We start from the raw sequence: 25,490 nt of genomic DNA, 5'->3' as shown, positions 1-25,490 counted from the left end.
CTCGATTTGACATATGATCCCTTTTATCGGCAGTTAGGCTTTCAGCTAAATAGAGAGTGTGGTAACATTGCTTATTCTGTTTTCATCTGTCTCATCATTTTTCTCCAACTCTTGAATAAACATATTCTTTACGTGATTTAAGTATCAAGTGATGTAAATAGTAGTCTCAAAGGAAAAAATGTGAAATACCAAAAATATTCAATGTACTGCATCATATATTGTTAAGACAATGGCATTTGTTTTTATTTTGAAGTTTCCAAGGTGGTAATGCAAAAGTCATAATCACCCTGAAAGGTCTGTGCCCTGCCTGTTTGTACTGGAGCAAACATAGATAGGGGTGTAAATGGAATACTCAATGTCAGTGAAAGCAGGGACCACGTCTGTCTATTTTGGTTTTGTTGCCATTTTTGCCCGGCATATTGCTTAGCACCTAGTAAGTACTCCATAAATATTTGAGAAGTGAGTCACTGAGTAATTTTAAAGTAAGGGCTTCCTTTAATAAAACAACAGGTTGTATATCAGTTTTAAATTTGGTAGTAATCAATCGTGTCAAATGTTTTAAAAGGAAAGTGGCTAGCCTTGTCCTTAGCAAGTCAAGTGACAGTTTTGTGTGGAAGACCACAGGCACACACTGTGGCTGAATGGATTAACACTAATTGGTCCAGCTCTAGACTACCAACCATTCTCGAACCGCTCTCTGTGGGAGGTTTTTCTCCCAGGGAGTTAAGTGGTGACTTTACAAATCTAGCTGTTAGGGTCAGACCGGTTATGGTGCACTCATTGCTTCTCAGCAGGAAAGGAAACATCCCTCTGCATAGCGCCTTCAGATCTTGTGTCGTAAAATCCATGGCTGAGATTTCAGGCAAATCATTAGATGTGCCAGAATGCCTGTAGGTAAATCATTGTTTATTTTTTTCATTGCCATGGAAAAGAAAAGCATCCCGTGTTCAGATTGTACTGATGATAATTAAATATGGTCTTATCATTCCATCAGCACAAAGAATAATTAACATTTAAATAATAAACTTAGGGACATGTCTTAGGAAATAAGTTGTGGGTGTGTGTTTTGTCAAGTGACAATTTTAACGAAGGTACTCGAATTAGCACGGTAGTTAAGAGCACCGTTCTGCCCTAACCTGCACAGGGAACCCTGGGCACACTGGAAATTAGATAACTTCTTTGAGCCAGTTTTGCTATCTATAAAGTGAAGATAATGTTACCCTTGGCACAGGATTGGTATGGTTAGCACAGGGCATGACACATATAAAAAGATGTTATGAAATTTTGTAGAAAAATAATATTTCAATAGCCCACCAGTTGTTTTGTATAATCATTTTTATTACAAAAGATATATTATTTTCCCATCTTTTAATTTTTTCCCTAAGATAGTAAGTTATAAATGTAGATCTTCTTTTGCGTAAGTAGTGCATATTCCTATAAACTGTTCAAATTTTCTACCCAAGTGTTATTAATATTACTAATACTGTTAAAATTTTGAAGCTGAATCTTTTTTTATGTTGAACTTGTATAAATAAATTATCATATTTGAGGCTCTTAAATTTCCAAGTAGAAAAATCTTTCTCCTGGTGATGGTAATGAAAATCTTTGTCTTCCCATAACCCAGCTCATCCCCCCCAAAAAAATGCCATTTGGCTTTCTAATTTTCTCATTTTGAGTTTTAATATGATTATGCTTCTTGAAAAATTAATGACTGTTCAACATTTTTTCAAACCTTTAAATAAACGTATAAAACCAAACTACAGTTGAAAATGCAAACAGAGTAGAAGTCTTGCTCTTCAGATCTAATATGGAAATCTGATTGGCTTTGCTGCCTCTGCCCACCCAGCTCCTTTCATAGCAAGAGAAGCACCCACAGGTAGTATGATGCCCAGAGCAAAGCTGGGTGCTCACAACGTAACCTACCAAGCTCCTTTCAGGTGCTGATAGAGCCAGCAAAGGAGTTTCTTAGAAAGCTTGATCATGTATGTATATTTTTTAATTTAGAAAGTAATTTCATGGATATGCGTCATTAAAAATCCTCTAAAGTTAATCAAAATCAGATACTTACAATAAATAGATTACTTAGATTAATCAGTTAGATTAATTCGTATCATGCTACTTTGAACCCCGTTATTGGGGGGTTCTGATTATGTTCTTGGTATAAGGCATTTCCTTAAGGGTCTAAAAAGGCAGGAATGTCAAATTAGTGGCTTAAATGGTATATTGTACTTCTTCCCTAACTCCACCCTGGAAATCTCCCACAGACTTCTCAGAAACCCCTTCCACTTAATGACTTAGATCCAGGGGATTCTTCTAGCATCTCTTTTATATCTTTGGTTTGTCATAAAGTAATTTGTTCAAATAAATTTGTTTAGAGTCTGTTAAAACTAGAAACATCTAAAAATGTGAACCAGGAACTAGGGAATCACATATATGACCTATTTTTACCTTCCAGTGTCTACTTAGGGTCTTCTTTCAAAACGTTCTGAAACAATTCTGGAATGATTGGGTTTATATTATATTAAGGACTGTGGTTGTTATATTATTCAAATCCCCCATAGCATACCAACTCTTTGAATCTCTGGAAACACTTTCAGACAACACAAAATATTGTTATTTTTTTTTAATCAATATAGTCTTTCTTCAAAAAGGTAGAGAAATTTTGAAGACTTGTTTCATTGAGATAGCTCAAGCTTTTACTACCCTCATCCACCAAGTCTAGGGTGGGTGGGAGGGACCATAATTTCTTAAGCCACTAACTCTGTAGGTGCCAAAACAGTCTTTCTTGAGTCTTACCTGACATACCCTTAACCTGGTCATCTCCTTCTTCTAGCATTTCTTTTATATGGAGAATTGTAGGAGCTGTCCTGGGCAGTAGGGCTGGATCTTAAATCCATTCTTACTGTTTTTCCTCCTCCTCTCTACTGTCTGGCTTCCCCAGGAAACAAAAAAAGACAGAGAGGAAATTCCTTTACTATGTATTTATTGAATCCACAGGACTGATGATTAAACATGCATGTAAAGAGCTTGGAGAAATCAACCTCCTCCACTCCAAGTCCAAAGGCTTCCAGTGTTCTTAAGTTCAACTCCTGAGAAGCCCTGCCCACCTCTCCTTCTGATCTGGACCCAGTTTGTCTAGATTGTCTCTGCTGCTGTTGACATTCACATTCAGCCTGAGCAGGAGTCAGCACTTGATACGTGGGTAGCAGTGTACAGATCCCAAAGGAAAATGCAGCTTGCTGACTTTCTGCGAAAAGGGAACGCCACACCCCTACATTCCGTATAGTCATAAGAAAAACACTGGCTTAAGTTTATGAAGTGCTTAATTTTTGTACTAGGTACTAGACGAAGGACTTTACAGGGACCATCACATTTACACCTGAAAACATTGGTAGGTAACTACTATTATGTCCAAGCTAGGAAGGTTAACTTGACCTCTAGTGCTGAGTGTTAGTGGAGGATGAATCTAAGTCGTTGGATTCCTAAGCAAATGGAGATTTCTGGGCCTCAGCTGCCAGCAACTCTTATAAAACAAGAGTAATAATAACCTTCATCTCAAGGGTGTTGTGAGGATTAAACAAAGCAATACCTTTGAAATACTATGAAACAATGCCCGACATTTAGTAAGCACTTAAAAAATGTAGACCATTGTCATGATCATCATTATTATTATTTCTTTGAACATTATTATTCCTGGGGGGGGAAGGGAGAGAGTTCCTTGTTGCCATATACTGTAAGGTGATTTTAAATAGCCACACTTCTGTCTAAAATTTCTCTGCTTAATTTGAGACAATGACCCCAAGCCAGCCTAGGTTTGGTTATGGATACAAATGTTTCCCCTCACTGATATATTTTACAGAAAATGAATTGCTAGCCACACTTGATATTAACAAGCATAAGAATATATGTTTTTCAACACCACAGTAAAAGAAAGCCTTTACGTTACAGTACTGCTCATTTTTTCTAGCTGAATTTGATTTTCTAACACCATGTAAGCTTCAACTATAACTTACAGAACATTCATGACATGAATGGTGAAGTTGTCATCTATACCCTTTTAAGTTCTACTTAAATGTATTATGCAGGCAAACCTCACTGTTTGGGGAACCAGCCACTGTTGAATGGCCTCTGAAAGAAATCCAGAATAAGCAAGTTACTGACTTAACTCCAGAAAAGGAGGGAGAAACTGAGAATTGGGGCTACTTCAGGTTTTGTCTTGATATGTCCCATGAGTCTAATACAGTACATTTTGTATTGCTTTGAAAAATAGTTTAGGCAGGTTTCAAACCACACTGAGTTTTCTTTCACTACTCGCGTTGGCTCTTTAGTAGCATGAATTTTCTTTGACCAAAATTAGCAAAGCTGTTTTTCAGCTTTTTGGCCTGAAAATTTTAAGATCTTAGTTTAACTCTTAAGGTGTTAATGAATCCCTATCAGAAGCAAAAAATTGGATTTTATAATGTCCCATTGCAAGATTATTGTTCAAGTACTATCTGGCACACTGCCTACTCTAAGTATCTCTCAGTGAAGAAAGCCAACTTTGTTACATTTGAAAGAAATGGGTTAGCCAAAAATGTAAACATTACAAAAAATGAAAATAACATATGAACAAATAATCTGTTCTTTTTTCCTCTGATTTACGACTGTGTCTGCCACAAACCCACGTCTGCGGTTGTAAAAGTTCCATCATACCCATTGTTTGGTCTCGTAAGAACTGAATGTGTCCGCTTATCTTAAACAAAATCCAGTAACCTGGCGTGTGTGCAAACCCCTAAGTGAAATGGTTCACAAATTCAAATGGGTGTCTGTTTTAAGAAATTCTTCCTCCCCCATGCCTGAAGATGCTTTATCTCTTGTTTTGGCTAAACATCTGAACTCTTCCAAAAGCTTCCTGAGACCTAGAATTACAGATAAATGCTTTCTAACCAGTCTGCCCCTTGCCACTCACCCCACAATTCGTTGACATTTCTGAGGGGAACAGGCCATGCCTTGTGATTTTTTTTGCATCTCTGCCACCCATATCTTTTGATGAGTCAGCACAACCATAACATTGGCAGTTTTTAGGAAACCCACTATGTTTCCTATAACCCACCAGGTATATCTGCATACATTAGTCTCTGCTTCTACGAAGCTGGTGGTGTTTTCTCAATTTCAGATAGAGATTTGAGTTCACATAACCAGCGAGTGCAGGATCCTGGATTTCAGCGTACATTGCTCTAAGTCCAAGCTGTTTGTTCTTTTTGTTTTTAAATAGCCATACCTTCTCCAGTGGCAGCAGGGACTCATTCACAGAAGGAAGCATTCTGGGAGGTATTTTCTAACTTGTCCCTACCTCCTTTCCCATTCACTGCCAGAACTACAAAGCAGCTGAAAGAGGGATGCCCTTCCGGAAAAGGGTGGTGTGTGGGCATGTCTTGCGTTTATGGAATTCAAGCAAGACCCTTTGTTTTGTTTTGCTCATACCATTGAACCTAAGATTTTATTGAATGAACGTACATATGAAATAATGTCAATGGTGTGCATTTCGGATGTGCGCTGAGAAAATACAGCGGACGACGATTCTTATGTCTTCCTACATTAATTAATTCAAACCATTAAGATAATGGGCCCAACATTAGCTTTTTGTGGTTCTGGGTAACAATTTCTCACAGCCCTGGTTGTTACTGTCTCCAAACCGTTGATTTTGTAATTTGCTTATTTTCAAAAAAAATCAGTTGCAGTCTCTTCCTGGCTGAACTGAAGGCAGTAGAAGAGACTGGATGTCTGCCGCCCCAGTTCCTCCAGAATGCTTCCTTCAGCATTTGAGTCACTGCCGCCACTGGAGAATATTTAATACCAAGCTCAAAATAAGTGTTTAGGGGGCTTTCAGTGGTGGTTTAAAATAATTACCATGAGGGCTTTGGTAGAAGCCTTTATCCACAAAACTATTTAAATTATATAATTATATCCCCTACCTCACTCTTCCTTCCTTTCCCTGGATTTGTCTCTGTTTGCTACGTGCCCCCACCCCAACACTGAAACATAAACTTGGACCCAGATTCGACACTTCTGTGCCTCTCTCTCGTGTACCCTAAGTGACTAGATGCCTCTCAGGCATTATTTGCCTGATGGAATCTATCATAACCCCAAATCCCAAACCTCCACTCAGAGGCCAAGAGCAATTTACCCAGTGCTACAACTTCCTCTTCTTACCTTCTTCCATTTTGTAACCCTTCACCTTTTTTCGATGGCATGACCCCACTGGGAGATTGGACCATTTCCTCAATTACAGTGTTTTATATCTGCTCCTGCCCTAGAAAGCCCATATCTGTGTATCAGTGAAGCATGGAATGTTTTTGTCTGTTTTCCCTCTCCAATATATTTAGCAATATGTATTGATTAAATGCATTTGCTTGGCTGTCTTCCACTGAGCTGTTTGGGAGGACCTATTTGACCATATGTTTTTAATAATTTCACCTTCTGTCTGTCCTTACCCATTTTGGAAAAATTACTTTATGCTGATTTGGTTCTATATGAATATGTTTTTAAAGGTTACATTCTAGTATAGTCTGGGAGTTTAGAAATACCAAAACTTTTTGGTCAAAAACTATGTCCGAGAGAGCTAGTGATGCTGCCAGGGATGAATACGAAATGGACCGGTTGCATATAAATGTAGTTTCTCTCTACTCTCAGGCAACTCTTTCCAACTTACTACAGCCTGCAGTAGCTAAAGGAGTGGTTGATATATGTGTTGCATAGGGGTATCTGGAATGTCCAGTGTTCACTGAATCAGTAACACATTTTCTAAAGATAAGTAATGCCCAATGGTTTATTCATGTTGCTATTATATTATGAGAGTCACAAGTCACTCTTTAAGAATGTGCTAACATTGTCCATACTTGATATGGTCATAATATATTATTAAGAATGTCCTTGGAATAGTCTGTGAATTTGTGATTTTAGGGTGTGAACGTTTGAAGAGTGTAAAAGCAGAGAAAGAATGAAACATTATTTATTTGGTCATAAATTTGTAAATACTTTATATCTTAAATGATGATGAGATGGGGCTACAAACTACCAAAACAGTTAACAAAATATGTGTTAGTTTAAGATATATATATATATATATATATATATATATATATATATATATATATATATATACATATATAACATATATATATAAATACTCTTATTTGTCCTTTTAAATGAATTTATAATCAGTTTTAAAAGGTAGACCCTTAGCAAACTAAAGTTAGGGTTTCTTTTACCCCTCCAATATATATTTATTTATCTGCTTTAAAAACAATCAGTACCTGATAAGATAATAGTGTTATATGTGAAGGACATGCCAGCAAACAAGTCCTCTTTGTTTTCTTTATCATTATTTTAAACCTAGTATTTATGAAGCACTCACTTATATGTAATCTAACATATATATAGTTTTATGTTTTTTATGGGCTCTTAAAGTCTAACATGTGTATTGATATGATCATCTGTGCCAAAAACATACAGATAATAAAAAAGAAACATCAAATCAGTTTGTAACTTTCGAGTTATTTTCATCAGGTTGGAGATAGAAATTAAGAGACAAAGAACACCAGTCTAGGTTACTACATAAATATTTGTTCTCCTACCATGTACCAAGTGCTATGTGCCATTTGAGAAGAAAGAATGCTCATCTCCTAGAACTGAGGGGAAGACAGGTTTCAGATACTTTGTATGTAGTGGAAGAAGAAGCTGGTACAATTGACTGTTAGTGGTCAAAAGGTAGACTGAGATAAAATTGCTAGTGGGAGATATCAAAAGCAAACTTAAAATTATCTCAGGAGTACCCCACTTAGATTGCACTGATGTTGGGCAGTGCTTAACAGTTTGTGGATCTTTCTTCCTCAGATGTTGGTACCTCCATCAGACCTAAAGTCAGAAGAAAGGAAAGAACTAGTCTGTCTTAGATGTTAACTGTGAACAAAACACCGTGCAGGGCTCTTGACTCACACGTAAAGGAGTTAGCACATTTTGTCACCGTAGTAACCCTATAAAACAGATATGAACTCAATTTTATAAATGAGAAAAATTTGACTTAGAGAAGTTAAGCAACCTGCCTCAAGAAAGATAGCTGTAAGTATCATAGCACTGATTCAACCCAAGCCATTCTGATAGTCAAATAAAAGAATGAAATATTGAGGAGGTATATTGGAATACATTCAAGGTGTGACACTTAAGTTCACAAACTCATCCTGGAAACAGTGCTACATACCTCATTGCTGAATATCACTGTGGTCACCTTCGAAGTACTCCATTGGGAAGCTATGCACCAACTCCAGCACCTAGTCCACCCTTCAAAGCAATTTTGGAACTCTTTTTCTGGAATGGCCATCAGAGCTTTCATTGGATTACCCTTGATGTCCTGAATGTCATCAAAGTGTCTTCCTTTCAATATTTCCTTTATCTTCAGGTAAAGAAAGAAGTCATTGGGGCCAGATCAGTTGAGTAGGGAGGGTGTTCCAATACAGTTATTTGTTAACTGCCTAAAAACTCCCTCAAAGACAGTGCCGTGTGAGCTGGTGCATTGTTGTGATGCAAGAGCCATGAATTGTTGGCGAAAAATTCAGGTCATTTAACTTTCACGCAGCCTTTTCAGCACTTCCAAATAGTAAATTTGGTTAACTGTTTGTCCAGTTGGTATAAATTTATAATGAATAATCCCCCTGATATCAAAAAAGGTTAGCAACACCATTGCAACAAGTTCCCGAACTTAACTGTCAGACTTCATATATACTCCTGGCAAAAAAAGTTTACTGATAGACCATGAAATGAACTTAACTGGACACTTTTTATATATTATGCAATATAATCTTTCTAGAACACAGATCTTATCTAGCCATCTGATCCAAAAGTGTTTTGGGGTTCTTGGTATCTTTACTTAGTTTGGTTAAAATTATTCTTTATTTCTCCTTTAGTTTTGTTTCCTTTTATATCATTAAAGACTTTTTTCAAAATAAAACACTTAATATTTTCTTTTCAAGAAAGGTGGAAAAGGTATTTCATTTTTACCTTGTACTTCACATCCACTTGAAGTGGAGGAGAACCTTGAGTTCTCAGCCATAGGGTGTATTTTGGCTTCTGGAACTTTCATTCTTTACAAGTGGCTTCATCATTTTGTCTCAAACTTACCAGTGCCCAAAAGCATCATGGGATCCCTGTGGCCATCCTTGATTTATAATACATCTTAATTTTTATAGCTGCATGTTTGAATGTTATATGTGGCAATGGTTTTCTCTACACTGATTGGTGACTTATACATATCAGCTGACAGGTTCTGAGGAGTTACGTTACAGTGGCCCAGCCTCTAGCAGCTAATCTTGTTCAAGCAGAGTCACCGTCTTTGTTCAGCAAGATTCCTGCCAGTGTTTTCCTATAACATTGTGTTACATTTTGCTCTTTACAAGGAAAGTAAGTGAAAACAGAAACCTGCAGTGCTGATATTAAAGTAAGAGGTACAGGCTTCATACTTAAGTCTATCCTGACAAGAGTGAAAGCCGTGTGTCTTCCAAAAGTGATTCATCGTTAACCCCAATTGCATGCTTATTTCACTTAATTGGTGGTGAACTGATGAATGAGAAGAAACAAATCCAAGAACAATGAAATATATTGTTAAATATTGTTGTCTGAAAGTCAAAGTATAGTTAAGAATTTTGATATGTTTTTGTTGTTGTTCCTCCTTATAACGTAAGTTTATCCTTTGACCTGCACACATTTAACAGATTCCCAGGAATAAATATAAATGCTAAGTACTTGTTTATATTAAGACCCAAACACCAATATATAGCTTGTGATAAATAAGTATAGATATACTTTTTTCTTTTGACTTCTGCTGTTTGGGCTTAGCCTTGTTGATGACACCCTCTGGGGTATAGATTAGTGATTGCACATTACTTACTGTCACTATAAGTAACTGTGGCCCTGGAGCAAGGTGTGGAAGCCACTGCCGTTAGGTGTTGTGTGTTAGACTATTTCTCTGTAATCTTCACCTCGTCTCTGCTGGTTAGACTTGGCTAACCAGGCTTCTAGTCAGAGGTAAGAGGCTTTTATTTTCCTTTAACTCAGGGGTATTTCCATATTCTCTACTAGGGAGTTCCTTGGATACGTTTCTAAGTCTGTCTGTCCTGTAAACCTCTGGTGAGAATCAGGAAAAAAACCCAAAAGGCTAGAAGCTGCAAAGGGCCATTTTTATGCAGGTGCTCTGTGCAACATCAAAAACATAGTTGGTAGGTGGCCTAACATGTTCTTTGTACATCTGGCCTCTGGGTTCTTTAAACTATTCCAAGAGGAGTTTTTGCCAAAATGAAAATGACAATGACATCTTATATGTTGTGATCCTTTCCAAACAAATCAGGGCTTTCGATTTGTTTCACATAAGTTTATCTGTCTATCTATTGTTTAAAATGTGTCAGATTTCATTGTCTCGGTGTCTTCTGTGATTTTTATCAAGGGTTTCCTTGGTAAAGTTCCTATAAACGTAATGAAAAATCTTACCATAATGCTGCCAGTCTCTGATTTCTTTAAGATTGTTGTTGTCTTAGGAACATGCTATCTATTTTGCCAGGCTACACCCTAAAGATGCTAATGGAACTTTATTAAGACCTTCTAGTCATCGTTGTGAGGAATTCTACGCAGCCTAATTACCTACCAAACATCTTTCTATGTTTTTCTATCCCACGCATGTGTCTTATAAACCAAATACATACTGTCTACTTCTCATTGGTCCACTGTTATACAACCTGACGTGATCACTGAGTTACTAGTCTGGGTGTTGATTCTGTTGTATTCTTTAAACAATTTATGTTATTTGACACAGAGTAGATGTTGGATCATAACTTTCACTTTATTCTCCATTTTTTCTATAATAAGAAAAGCGTATTAACATTTTACTTATTGTCTAATTAAGAGTATCCAGCATTATACAGGAGTTTTATAAGCAGTGGAAAATGTCCTCAGAATGGTCACACAAGAAATTCATTGTAATTTCCCACAAGGTATTCTCCAGTTGTTAATAACTTTGTTATTCTTTCATTCCCAAGCTTTTATTTATTTTATTTCATCTCTTCATCAAGCACCTCTGTCTTGAGAGGAAAAGAGAGATAGCAACAGATAAGCTACTATGTACATCATGCTACGGTGTATAAGTATAAGCTAAGTATTTGGACAGCCCAAAAGATGAGCGTATTCACATCACCTGAAGGACTCAGGAAAAGTGGGGTCAAAGGACTATTTCTTGCTTTATTTATTTGTTCAGTGTTTTTAGTATATAATCTTGAAGTGAAAAAAAATAATAAAAGAGTGGCAATGGGGAGATGAAGATGCAAGAGAGAAGTGGGAGAAACAGAGTTGAGAACAGAAGACATTTCTTCCCCTGGCTCAAGAATTAGGGAGAATTGGGTAAAGGGAAGTTTTTAAGTCAAGAGAGAAAAATCAAGGGACTTCTTGCCAGTATAAATGTTCTCGGTAAAGCAGGTAGATGTTTGCTGAAGTGACGGGGGCCAAATTTGTAAACTTGGAAAAATTCCAGAGTGGAAAGGCAAGGTATGGAGTGGCCTCTGGGAAAAATGGAATCCACTAGCCATGGATAAAAGTCTAGATCAGCTGTAATGAGCACCCTTAGAAAAGGAGAGCTGGAGAGCCTGTTCTCCTGGGGAGGGGATGTTTTCCCTTCTGTGTTGTCAAGACTAAGAACCAAGGAGAATATTGGCTGTGGCCTAAATTGTGAATTGGCAAGGCAGGAAAGCATGGTAGGAGGTCCAGGGGCTGCGGACTTCTAATGAGCGCTGTGCTGTGTGCAGGGCTATGGGTAGAGAGAACAGAGGGGAATAGTTGACTGGCGTGTCCACATGGGGTGCAGGTTATGAGATCCCACTTTCCCTGTAGCTCCCTCCTTTTCCTGGATCTCCACCTGGTAAGGCACCTGAATCCCGGCCTTGCTGCCTGCCTATCTGTCTCCCCAAAGTGCCTTTGCTTCTGACTTTCCCTGATAGCAACAGATGCTCCTTTTCTGTCAGCCCACAAAGAAGACTGTCCACACTAGGAGGTACGGAGCTTTTATTTTGTTGTACTGTGTGGTCTTTTATTCTTTTCCTGATTTAGCGTCTCATTTATGTATTTTCACTTTCACATGTCGCTAAGTTTAAATGTTTAAACATTTCCCCCTTCAGTAGCCAAAAAGAAAACAAAGCAACAGCGAATATAGTAATAAATTTATTTCTAGCTACAGGAGATAAGCTTCAATGCAATACAGCCATAAAGTATGGCTCCTGGGCTTAGAGGAGAAGCAATAAACTTTCATACATAAAAGAATTTTAAAATGCTCCTAGCAGTATAAAGAAGGGCAAAATATAACTTGCAACTGGCAGCACACAGCCAACACGAGAGCTACTTATGAAAGAAAACTGAGCTAATATAAGAAAATGTTTGCAGCTTTTCTGTTGTTTGTTACCTTGCACCCTAGGTGGGCTGGCTGGAGAATTCACTGTGGGAAGTTTTTGACTTTCCTGAAATGTTATCTCTGTGACATCTCCCGTTAGATTCGCTGACGATCTGTGATAATCACCAAGGAAACCTGAGGATACTGCAGCCACAAATAAGAGAGTTCTCAACAAATGTTAAGGTGTTAGAGAACACCTTCAAATGAAGGGAAAGTGGGGCACACTGGACTGCGTCCTACAGCGTGGTTAATGAGGAAGCTTGCACAGCTCAGATGTTGACTTGACTTTCAGTCTTACTCTGCAGTTGATCTTTAAAGAAATCTGAAAATCCTCGTGAGGTCCAGCTCAGGTTTCATTTGGGTTTCCAGTTCAGGAGACATTTGGGCAAAAGCTTAAAAAAAATGCACTGGCGTTTTAGTGAGCAATGCTTTGGTTTGAAAGGCTATTGAACTAATGGATTATTCTCTAGAGAATTAAGGAGCAAGCAAGAGAATACCTCTCTCTCCCCTCTTTTTCACTTCCTCCCTCCCTCGCCCCTCTCCCTTCTCCCTCTCCCTCAAATCAGAAGCCATAATAGAGGGGGAAATGGGGTGCTGCCAGTAGGATGAAATCAGAATTTATCAGTGCTCTCATTCAATAAATGTGTATTTCCTAAGCATCTGTAATTGCAGGCACTGTGTTTGTCATTGGGAAACGGGTCTCTCCCCTCAAGGACCTGAGGGCTGTGCTAGCGGAGAGTGAGTTACACCTGGCAGCATGGAGGGCGTCTGGGAGCGCTTGGTAGGGAAAGCTTGGTTTAGAAGGTGGTTGTGAAGGGAAATGAATGTCAGTTTGGCTTAGATTGGGCCATTTTAAGAAGTTTGGGATATATCGTGTGGACAGTAGGAAGCTTTGGAAAAAAATTAGAGCAAGAAGAGACATGATTTGTGTTTTAAAGTTGTTTTATGAAGAGAAATCTCTGTTGGCGGTAAAGATGAGATGAGACACAGATGATGCGGGCTCTCGGGAAACACAGAGGGAATGTGTGGGCATTCCATTTATAATTTGCTAGGCCTGGTACTGTCTGAAGTTGGGTTTGTTTTTGCTGGATTGTGTAGAGAATGACAGGCTAGCACAGAAATTTAATTCTCAGTTTCTTTTCGCTACTTAGTAGCCATGTGTTTGTGGGCAAGGAACTGTAAGTCTCATGTTTCTCATCTGCAGAATGGGGATAACAGTAGGGTGTCCTGCATCGGATTGTAATAATTTTAACTGAAATGTTGTATCAGTATGGGTAGCCCTTAGAACCAATATTGTTTCATTTTATTTTTATTTTTTATCGATTCATTGATTTGTTTGTTCATATAATCTATGTGAAGACATAGATGGTTTTTGAAAAATCCAGGGTAATCCATCAATTGTCATTGGGAAATTTTGCTTGCAGAATCTTACCAACAATTTTTAACTCATTTTCGTAAGTCACCTTGGGCCAAAAATTTCCAGCAGTAAATAAGAGGGTGAGGCCTATAAATTAACACAGCTACTTCCCCTCTATGGGAAGTGTGAACAGTAAACTTTGCAAAGAATGCTGCTGGATGGTGGTCCTTGGTTATCAGTGTAACAGGGAACAGGGGAAATGTTAAGTAAAGTTCCAGTACTGGGAAAATTGGGCAGTCTTACTTTACAGTACAATGCGGTTCTATTATTTTGATAAACAGGTTCTGAGATTCCAGAACATAGTGTGAACCACATTTAAATATGATTGCAGAAACACCTTCAAAAATCCCCAATATAAAATTTTAATTACCTCTGCCTTTGCTTCCATCTTTGTGAAAATAACTTTGAAATGACTATACCACATTCTTAAATTGGAACAATAATTATGTCTCCCATGAACATAATAAAAATTATTACGAGTATTTTTATTGTAGGCAGTTCTATTCTATAAATATATATTTGTATTTATTATATAAATAACTGCAGACTTCGGTATTAGCACTCAGAACAAAACACTAATAAGAGGGAAATGGTTCCTTATATTTCCTTGTGCAGAGGCCATGTTCTGTTTCTTCACAAGGTCAGGGTTCTTGTGAAACAGCAAACTGGCCCCATTAGGTGATAGAAAGGGTCTATAGGATTTGGGGAGAAAAACTAAATATCCTGAAACTTTTTGCTTTTGAAAAGCTGGGAAAGCAAGCAGGTTTTGATAGAAATAGACAAATACAACTTCTCTTTATAGTTGAGGTGAACAAAGCTTTCCTTGACACGAAAGGTTTTTATTGTGCCTGAACGTGAACTTTTCATTGGTGGAAAGGGTTCTTTTATTTGATCCATCAAGATTACCAAGCCGCATGTCACCGTCCCCAACTAAACTACAGCATCATGAAATCACAGTTAAAGTTACAGAAGCCAATTCATAAAGTGGCAAGAGATTACTGATACTGCATTATCTCCTCTTGGTTACTGGGAATTGATTTTCAATAACAATGAGTACGTCTGAAAGAATACCCATAAATTATATCAATTAAATTCTCCAACTTTTCCCCTTGATTCACATCTAAGCAATTTTGACTAGTTCCTAAATTAGGACAGTGTCATTTTTTAATAACACGATTTACTGGAAATATTTTTGCCGGATTGTGATTGTGTGGTTAGAATACCGAGCCAAGATTACAGAGGAATGGGTGATTTGTAATCTAGTCCCAACCCTATAAGAGCACATGTCTGACTTCAGGCAAGTGACTTGCTTTTCCTGATAATGTTTGTCTCATCTCCTTTGAGGAGCTTTTGTGAGAATCAAATGAGTGAAGGTACATGAAAACCAGCGAAACATTAAAGAGCACTAAAAATCAGTGTAGTTGCTGAATATCCTTAAGGTAGGACAAACAGGAGTAACTGTTGAGGACATTTTTGTTTGTTTAATTTTACAGGGAACAAGGGAAACTCTCAGTCGTCATTGCACTACCCTTGGTGACGCTCTTCTAAAAGAGAATGATTTTGCTCTTATAATTGATGGAAAAACCCTCAAGTACGCCTTAACCTTCGGAGTACGACAGTATTTCCTGGACTTAGCTTTGTCATGCAAAGCTGTTATTTGCTGCAGGTAAGTTCTCCTTAATTTTGTCAGATTTCGGTGAAGCGTGACTTTAGCCTAGGTTCTTGATTTTTAAAGCTCCTTAAAGTTATTCTACCCAGAATTTGTAAATGTCAGATTACTTATTAATTTAATCACTCAAAACTCGAGGTTCACCAACTGGGATAGAATTTATTAGCAGCGTTTTTGAAAGAGAGTCATAACAATCACTAGTAGTTATTGTTCATAATTTGAATTGACAGGTTTCTTGCCATTTTCTGTGTTTAAAATTAGATTATTTACCTGCATTTCCATCTGGCATTATTTCTGTAAAGGTTCTGTTTTCTACACTTAAATCTCTGATCCTGCTGCTAGGATTTATTTGGGGGAATGGCATGATGGGAGGCACTAACTTAAATCATTTTCCTGAAGCCTTAGCTGTTTGAACAATAATTACGGCCTGTACAGTCCTTCACCTTCTAATTTATAATATTGCCTGTTATCCTAAAATAAAATCTGTTTTGAGTTATCAAGGCCTAACTCGTAGAATTGTATTTTTGTAAACCAGTTAGTTCCAGTCCTTCCTGAGCTTCTTGTCAGAGCATCTTCCCTGTCCCTTTGTCTGTATTGTTTAAACTCTGTCTTCCTAAAATTTAAAGTATATTCGTGACTATGCCCAGTCTCTTCCCTTCGGGTCGCATGAAAAGTAAGCATTTCCTTCTTCACCATCCACTTACTGAATCTTATCAGCTGGTGAGACTAGGTCCAGGGTAGCACTTTCTCAAATTGCTTTCTTTTCCTGGAGATGAAATGTTAGCAGGACTTCTGAAGAATTTCTTGGAATCTGTGTTTTTAATATTGTCTTCCAGACTGTACTGTTTGCTTTTATTATTTTCTTTAAAATTAAAAAAAAAAAAAAAAAAGAATGTTGCGCTCTTTAAACCTGTTTTTTTAGTTTGTTTATTTCGTTTTTGTTTTTGTCCAGGCTTATTCACTTAAATATCCTGTATGTAATAGTATCTCCAAACTTATATGCCAAGCCGTGTAGGTACTTCCTAAATTTCTACTGAAATATTAATGAAATATAATTCCAAGCATACTTAATAAATACCCTTTATAAACATTATTTCAGCCTATATCATTATATCATACTCAGAGAATAAGAGTTGCTTATTATTCTTCTCTGTGGCATGTATTAACAAATAATATTACTCTAAAGCTCTTGGATAAAATATTGTACAGATAATTAAGATTAGTAATAATCAGGGTCTTTGCTTAATCATGAAGAAAGAATTGGAAATTATTTTGCCCTGTCTCATTTGCACTTTGGTATTGTCATACTTGTTTGTTTTTTTTAATTAAAGCTTATTGGGGTGACAAGTGTTAGTAAAGTTACATAGGTTTCAGGTGTACAATTCTGTATTACATCAGCTATATATCACATTGTGTGTTCACCACCCAGAGTCAGTTCTCTTTGCATCACCATATATTGGATCCCCTGTACCCTCATCTGCCACCCCCTTCCCAGTTACCCTTGGGTAACCACTAAACTATTGTCTGTGTCTATGAGTTTTCATTTTTTCATTTGTTTGTCTTGTGGTTCTCGATTTTTTCTGTCTGATTTATTTCGCTCAGCATAATAATCTCAAGATCCATCCGTGCTGTCGCAAATGGCATTATTTCATCTTTTCTTACAGCAGAGTAGTATTCCATTGTGTGTATACACCACATCTTCTTTATCCAATCATCTATTGAAGAGCACTTTGGTTGTTTCCATGTCTTGGCCACTATAAATAAAGTTGCAATGAACATTGGAGCACACGTGTCTTTATGGATAAATGTTTTCAGATTTTTGGGGTAGATACCCAGGAGAGGGATTGCTGGGTCAGATGGTAATTCTATTCTTAATTTTTTGAGGAACCTCCACACTGCCTTCCATAGTGGCTGCACCAGTCTGCATTCCCACCATCAGTGTGTCCTCATATTTTTTAAAATCTGTGTTTCCAATAACTTTTCTTAGTTCCTTGCTAATCTCTTGACCAAGTCTTAGTAAAGTTCAACTCTTGACACTTCATCAGGGTAATACTGTGCCAGACTTGGTTGTTTAATCGTTTTCACTAATGGGATCACAAGGATCAAGACAAGTTTACTCCAAAACACATTAAGTGATATGACTGTTGGCTCCTCTGTGGAAACAAAACAGAATTCAGAGCTATTTAGATAAAATGACCGGCTCCCTTGAGTGGGCGGCATCTGTTCTGTGCCTACTGTGTGCTGGACACAGACGATGCACATACGGGGATGAATCAGACTCCCCACCTGCTCTCCTTTGTGTATCTTCCTTTCTTTTTCTTTTAAGGAGAATCACAGTTGGTTTGAAAGATGTGGGGGGCCAGTTTTCAAAAGGCAGTCATAGCAGCTGAGCCTCATTCTGACAGCATTGCTTAACACAGTACCTCCCACCAGTCTTCAAAAAGCTGAACCACAAATTAAACAATAGCAGAGGGAGAGGAAAAACTAGAAAGCAGAGTCAAGGGAGAAGAAATATGTTCTTTGCTTGTGAAATTCCCTCCCGAGATCCGTGTTCTGGAGGCTCACAGCTCACATGGACCTCAGCGCTCCTCCAGACCCCGGGCCCCTGGGAGGGAATCACACTTTCCTGCTCACGTGCAGCTCAGCTCTGACACGGAGCTTATAAAGATGTGTGTGGCCCCTTCCTCCCTCCATCCTGTTTTATGCATGTTTGAGGACCGTGGAGGTCCCTATGCAGACACTGAGTTTTATTTAGAGTTTTAGTCTTGTTTGTTTGTTTGTTTGTTTAAGTAAAATATCTTTCCTCAGCTTTTTTTGTCTGATTATCTTCATACTCTCTCTTTTCCCATAAGGACTGTGGTTCAACTTCCATTCTGGCTTTGAGACTTCATCGAAGCCCATAGTCACATCAGTGCCACTGCCCGATGTATGTCGCTGCACCTTCTTGGCTAGGCGCCTCTTGGCATTTAAACTATTGGCATGGGCCAGCTTCATGTCATTTAGCTTACTAACTTCAAACTATAATTTCCATGATAATGCTTCAATAACTGGTGAGGTATAGGCGGGCAATTCTGTACATCATTCTTTACAATTAAATGCAAGTGTCGCTCCTGGTGTTTTACACGATTATAATCTCCCAGGCTCAGGAAATTCTCTATTTTACTCCATTATAGGAGACTCCGAACATCATTTCAAAATACAGTACAGTACTTTTTCCCAAATTCATTGACGTTCATTCTAGCTGTATGGGTTTTCCCCTCAAATTACTTTCCGATCTATTTCTTGTCAGTCCGCACAGGAAGATAATTCAGAATCTGCCCTTCCTCTTCGGTCCTCTCTTTAGACATAGCTGGAATAAAAGTGGAGGGGAAAAGCTTTCCGTAATGGATAATGAGGCCCTCAGTATTAGTTCCATCTTCAGGATTACATCAGCCACTCTCTTCCCTGACATTATCAGCATAAAGGGCAGAAGGCAGTTTTTAGTGTTTGCCTAAGTGACACAGTTATAAAAGATGAGCGTTTTCCCAGAAGCGTCTACAATTGAAGTGAAAGAAACAGTTGTTCTCCGTCAGTAGTCATTACGTCTCTTACTCACCACCATTTTCTGAAGGGAATATTCAGAGACAGAAATAATCCCCTCGCCCCCAAATTACTCAGGGCTTTGGAGTCCTGGTTTTGGTTTACAAAGGGAAGGTTGCATGTTATGTCTCAAATAATTCTTTTTAAGTATGTAAAACCCAAGAAGTAAAATGAAATCTGTTTTTACCAGTCTATCAAGTACTGTATTTTCATGAATACCATGCAGCTTTTGTTTTCACCTCTGCACATTTACCTGTGTAACCTGAGGAGTTTAATAAGAAACATGCATCCAGTGTTGAGGCAGTTTGTGATCAGTTGTCCTGATTATAAACATAAACTTACTCCTTGTGGTCTTTCTTCCCTGCTATTCTCTTGCTCAAGTACACCGATTCTTACCATTAGGTGTGATCACAGGTACTTTTGAAGAACAAATGAAAGCTATGGACTATCTCCTCCAAAAAAATACACATACATACAAACATGTAAAATTGAATGCACCATTTTAGGGGTTTCACAGACTCCCTGAAACTCCTTGGATAGGTAGAGGGGAATTGGGGAAAGCTTGCTCCAAGACTCATGAAGATTTGTGTACCCAACTAACATCATGAGCCATTCTACAAAGTGTACTAGAAAATAATTCCTCGTGTCAGTTACCAATATTTTATGCCCTAAGGTCCTACAGCTTGTATTATTGGTATAATGGTGTTTTAGCTGGGGAGTCACGAAATTCTTATTCAAATGCTACCTCGCTGGCAATTTGGATACCTAATGGTATCTGTCTGGCCTTGGTTTTGTGACCTGTAAAATGTGGAGCTTAACATACAGTAGTGATTCAAATCATCCAGGGATCCTGATATCTAAAGAGTGGAGCTTCTCTGGCCTAGAAAGGTGAGAAACCCAAGCACACATGCACCGTTCCTGGGTCATCTCCTTCCAACATGAAGCTCTGAGCCAGACAGACGACCTCCCCTAGCCCTTTCTTTTTTTTTTTTTTTTTTTTTTGGATGAACCGTACTTCTGTTGACCACTCTGTTTTGGGAAGAGTCTGTCTACTGCTTGGATTAACTTAATTTGGGGAAGCATCTGTTCTACCTCTTTTAATATTCCCTCCAGAAGAGAATGGGAATGTTCAGTGAAGTATTACCGTGTGTTAAATAGCATGTGGTTTCTGAGATCCTCGTCAGTTCACATAACCCAGCCTTTCAAAGAATTTTACGTTTTTTCTGTAGTTGTCAGTTTAGTTTAAACATATATTGAAACTTACATTCTGTGACAGTTGGTTGAAAATTGGCCTAGAGCCTCCAGCTTTTAGACTGTCTAGTAATCACCATTCTTCCACATAATTTATGTACTCATGTCTTCTGAAAAGCAGAAGTTAAATTGAAGTAAGCATTTTTCCCTACTTGTAACATCTCTAATCAAAGTTTAACCCCCTTTTAGGTGATTTCCCCAAAGTACATAAAAAAACACTTGACCTCACTGAGTGTTGTCACTCGGGAGTGGCATTCCAGGCAAAACCTTTCACCTTAGTCCGATCAAGAGGTCCTCCAAGAAGAGGTCTAAAGGGACACTTGGCATATTTTCTCTCATAGCATGAGTGCATTAAATAAAGGATTTATTTACTTCTTGAATCTTTTGGGATTGTCTTACACTGTAAGGATTTCTCTAAATAAATGTTCTACTTAAAGGTAGTCATAAGGCACAAATGAAGCTAATAAATACTCAACAGATATTCCTTTAAAGAAAAAAGTTTGTGAACATCCCCGGATGCCAAGCAGATGTTTGGCTTTCAGAAAACTTACAAACTGTTAATGAATGTCAACCCTATATTTGCTTCCAAGAAAATATGAATAAATGTTGGAAATGTTGAGAGAATCTTTCTTTCATACATGTGTGGCTAAAAGAGGACATACTGAATAAATTTTATAACTTCATAAAATTCCCATATTTTGCTTAACATAGTATAATCATAAGTTGCTCAACCCTTTCCATCTCATTTGCTGTTCTGCCTCTACTGAGTAATATTAAAGGAACTTTATGGCCATATTAGAGCCTAGTAGCCAATTATGATATATACCACTAGGAGGTTCATATTTCATGATAAAATATCTAAAAATATATGAGAAATCTAAATTCTGTAGAATCCCATTGTAATTTGATAATATATAGTTTTAGAAGTGACTCAATTAAGATAAACCACCATCACAACACACAAATTAGAACTGCAGACTACATAATTCTGATAAAACAGTTAATCAGTACTGGAAAGTATGTAAAGCATAAGTGTACATTCAGCTCAGTGAATTTTCACAAAGTGAACACACTCCTGTATCAAACACCTGAGCATGACAACACCCCAGAAGCCCACTTAGCTCCCTTTAGCTTTATTATTCTCCTAAGAGTAACTGCTATCTTGATTTCTATTACCATCCCTCTTAAACGATATCTTGTTTATTTTAGTCTTTTTCTGTTCTGCATCTTGCTAACTTGGACTAAGCATATATATCTTCTATAACTGCATTCAAATGCTTGATGATTCTTTTCAACAATTTTAAATACAGAACTCTAGCTTTCTAGTTAAGGCCTTCCTAAAGCTTTATGTAGATCAGTAAATCAGCACTCTAATATATTCTTCAGTCAAATGCAAATCTGCCTACTACATTGCTTTTAGTAGGCAATTCTACAATGATAGAATGAAAGGATTTCATTTTCTGATTTGCTATGGACATGATACATGGAGCCTACAACACTTCTCTGATCTGTGAGTCTATTGACCCAATTGTGACGGAAAGAGAAGAAGAGTTGGTTTGGTATAACTGGTTCTGCTTGAACCCATGGTGGTATCTAGTGATTACCTTCTTTTTAATAAACCTGCCTGAGCCATCCCCACATAGGGCAAATTAAAGGCTTAGTTTTTCGAGCCAGGCTAAAGTTCCAGGAGTCTTGACCAGGTAGGATGTAGGCCATGACGGTCTAACAGCTACAGGGCATGGAGTAAAGAGAAAGGAAGACAGCATCCCAGGGAAAAGATGGTCTTGGGAAACAAAAGGCATATTACCAAAGCAACAGAGAAACAAGAAATGGACATAAAATAACAGGCTTTAAGTTGAGGCATGAAAGAGGAGAGGGTTCCAGGTAGCATTCTCTAAGAACAAGGGAGTATTTTATAGAGCAAAGGTGGGCAAACTTTTTCAATAAAAGGATAGATATTAAATAATATCGGTCTTTTGGGCTACACAGTTTTTGTCACAGCTGCTCAACTCTGCCATTGTAGCTCAAGCTGATGTAAAAAACTGGCTGCTGCCCGGATTTGGACCTGGGGCCACAATCAGCCAGCCAACTCCTAATATGGAGTGTTTGTAGAATGAACAGTAGAGGGGTCGGTTCTAGCAGACATTTCCTAGAATAGTGATAAAGCTCTCTCCAAGCTCCCAGGTCTGTAATTTCCAGACTTTTCTTGAAAACGCTGACGTTTGCCCATCTCTCCTAGCATGTTTCTCCATGAATCCTCAAATATGACTGACACTTTCTGTGGTGGCAACTGCACGGTCTGGATGGAGATGCCATTCAATTTCTCTGTGCCCTTGAATGAAATAAAAAATAAATTAAATAAATAAATAAATAAACATAAAAAGTAAATTATTTAATAAAACCTTAAAAGATGGATATTTCCAGAAGGTGATTTGTTTTAAAAATGAGGTGTCAATAGATATTTATGTACCTCAGCAAAAGATATATGATTAACCCAAGACCATAAACATCATATCCTGCTGTCGCCAAAATCATTTCCCTCTGTCCTAGAGAGACGAGCCAGCAGGGCGGTGAAGGACAATACCAGGAAAGGAATCAGGCAGGAAGATACACAGGCTAGCCTTCTCCCTAAGCTGGAGGCATCCTTAGAGCCTTGAACTAAAACAAGTTCTTCTTTGATTTCTATATATGCCCTTAGTTTTTGCCCTTTGTCCCATCACTTTCTCTTCACTCCACCTTAGCAAAACAATCTCAAGTATTTAATATGTTCCCATCCATATGCCATACTTTATTTGTATGTATGTGTAGCTATGAAAAATACTTTTATATGTGTGTTGCATTTAGGGATAGGTATACAGAGGGTGCCAAAAAAATGCATACACATTTTAAGAAAGGAAAAAAACTGTATTACAATTGTAATACTCAATATATACCGACAACAAAAGATGAATACAAGTCATGTGTGTACATTTTTTTGGCACCCCAGTGTATTTGTAATGATATTACAGCATAATTTTTTTAAGTTTTTTTAAATTTTTCTACAATTTTGAGACCTGTCCATGTTAGCAGATGTAGAACACGTTTATTTCTTCTCTCTACTGCTTACTATTATACTAATGCACATACATCATTTTATTTATTGTTCCCATAGTGATGGTCACATAGGTTGCCTCTAAATCTTTGCCTACCATGGAAGGTGCTGAAATGAGTATCCTCTCTATACACCCATGCAAGTGGTTTTCTAGGACATATGCTTAGGAATGGGAGTGCTTGGCTGTGAGGCTATATGCATATTTCATTTCAGTCAGAATTGCCACACTGCTCCAAAACACCTGCACTAGTGGGTCCTCCCAGATCCATGTAGGAGGGTTGCTTTTCCCACCTTACCATAAAACTTAGCATCCCTGAATTTATAGCTTTGCCAATTTGATGGTTGAAAAGTGGCATCTTGTTGTTTTGATTTTCATTTATCTGATTAATAGGGATATTGAGTATCTCTTCATATAACTGTTTATCTCCCTAGAGTTCAACTTTTGAAGTTCATTCATTCATTCAACGTGTCCTTCAAGCACCCACTATATGCCATGCACCTTTTTAAGAGCTATAAATAGAGAAGTGAACAACAGGAAAAAATAATTCCTGCCTTCACATTATAGCTATTGCTCGATACAGTAAATATGCATTCAAGTGGCAGTAATTGCTGTGTGTGTTTTAACAATTGATCTATTATACAGTGTTACCTCGGTCTTCGGAAGTAATCTGTTCCAGAAGACCAAGTTCTGAAACGTTCGAAAACTGAGGCACAGTTTCCCCATAGAAAGTAATGTAAAATGGATTAATCCATTCCAGACCTTTAAAGTCAACCCCTAAAACTGCGAATTTAGCCATGAATTTTACTATCTAATGATACCATAGATCCATAAAATTTACAGTTTTCATAAACCAAAATATTCATCACCGGAGATGTTTGAAAACCGAGGTACCACTGTATATCAGACAGCCATATAAAGTCAATGGTAACAGTTGCTATGATGAAAAGTTGTACATTCATGAGGGATTAGGATACTGAACTTTCTGTTGGTCAGTTCTTTTTTTTCTGCTTATGTACAAGAATTTCTTGATTGTTTTGGACATTGATTCTTTGTTGATTATAAACATGGTAAATATATTTTAGTCTGGCTCCCTTCTTAATGCTGCCTGTGGTGTTCTTTCTTGTACAGGAATCATTGACTTGAGATAGTCAAATTCCATTAATTATTCCCTTTATAGCTTGTGCTCTGGAGATAATAAGAACTTTCCACTCACAGAGATACTCTCCTACATTTTCTTCTGTTAAATTCACAGCTTTCTGTTTTCCATATATAAAGCTGTGATCAAAAACTACAGTGAATATTTAAATTTAAAAAAAAAAAAAAAAAAACTATTACAGTAAAAGACACATTGCCATTAATACCCGTCAAAATACTCCCCTTTGCTTCGAACACTTATTCCATCATTCTTTCCACTTTCTGAAGCAGTCCTGGAAGTCCTCTTTCATGAGTATCTAGTTACGCTGTCGTGGCTGTCTCGATGCCTGGCATCCATTCAAACGTTTACCTTTTATGGTCATTTTGACTTTGGGGAAGAGCCAGAAGTCAAACAGTGCCAGATCCAGTGAATAAGGTAGATGAGGACACACTGAAATGTTTTTATTTGATAAAAATGCTGTACCAGAAATGATGTGTCACAGGGAGCCTTTTCATTGTGATAAAAAACTATAGTGAATGCTGCTGCCGAGTTCCATCCAATGGAAAGACAGGGATCTTCAATATGGGAAGCTGCACGACGAACCTTAGTAACAGTGTAACAAGTTTTCACTTATTCAGTGCAGTTAGTTGGGTGTGAGCTATGGTTGAAAGAAGGTGCGTTTTAGTGTGCCATAAATCATCCTCCATCATGACAGTGCTCTGTGTCACACATCACTTCTGGTACAGCAATTTCTGTTAAATAAAAACATTACAGTGTATTCTCATCCACCTTTTTCGCTGGATCTGGCACTGTGTGACTTCCGGCTCTTCCCCAAAATCAAAATGATTCAGGACATACAGGCAGCCATGACAGTACAACTAAAGACA

The 25,490-nt window shown here is 37.8% G+C and overlaps 1 protein-coding gene across 7 annotated transcripts in view; it reads left to right on the top strand.

Annotated features, from left to right (window-relative positions):
• The window catches only part of ATP8A1 (ATPase phospholipid transporting 8A1), a 212,651-nt gene that overhangs the window by 133,898 nt on the left and 53,263 nt on the right, over positions 1-25,490 (top strand). For all 7 annotated transcript variants that reach the window (XM_019754167.2, XM_019754168.2, XM_074324626.1 and 4 more), the window contains one exon: positions 15,371-15,543. In XM_019754167.2, the coding sequence (XP_019609726.2) occupies positions 15,371-15,543 (173 nt within the window). The remainder of the gene's footprint in view (positions 1-15,370; positions 15,544-25,490) is intronic.

The sequence above is a fragment of the Rhinolophus sinicus genome, linkage group LG02, assembly GCF_036562045.2.
Source record: "Rhinolophus sinicus isolate RSC01 linkage group LG02, ASM3656204v1, whole genome shotgun sequence".
Classification (NCBI taxonomy): Eukaryota; Metazoa; Chordata; class Mammalia; order Chiroptera; family Rhinolophidae; genus Rhinolophus; species Rhinolophus sinicus.
The sequence above is the reverse complement of the archived record's forward strand: the minus strand, read 5'-3'. Positions and strand labels throughout refer to the sequence as shown.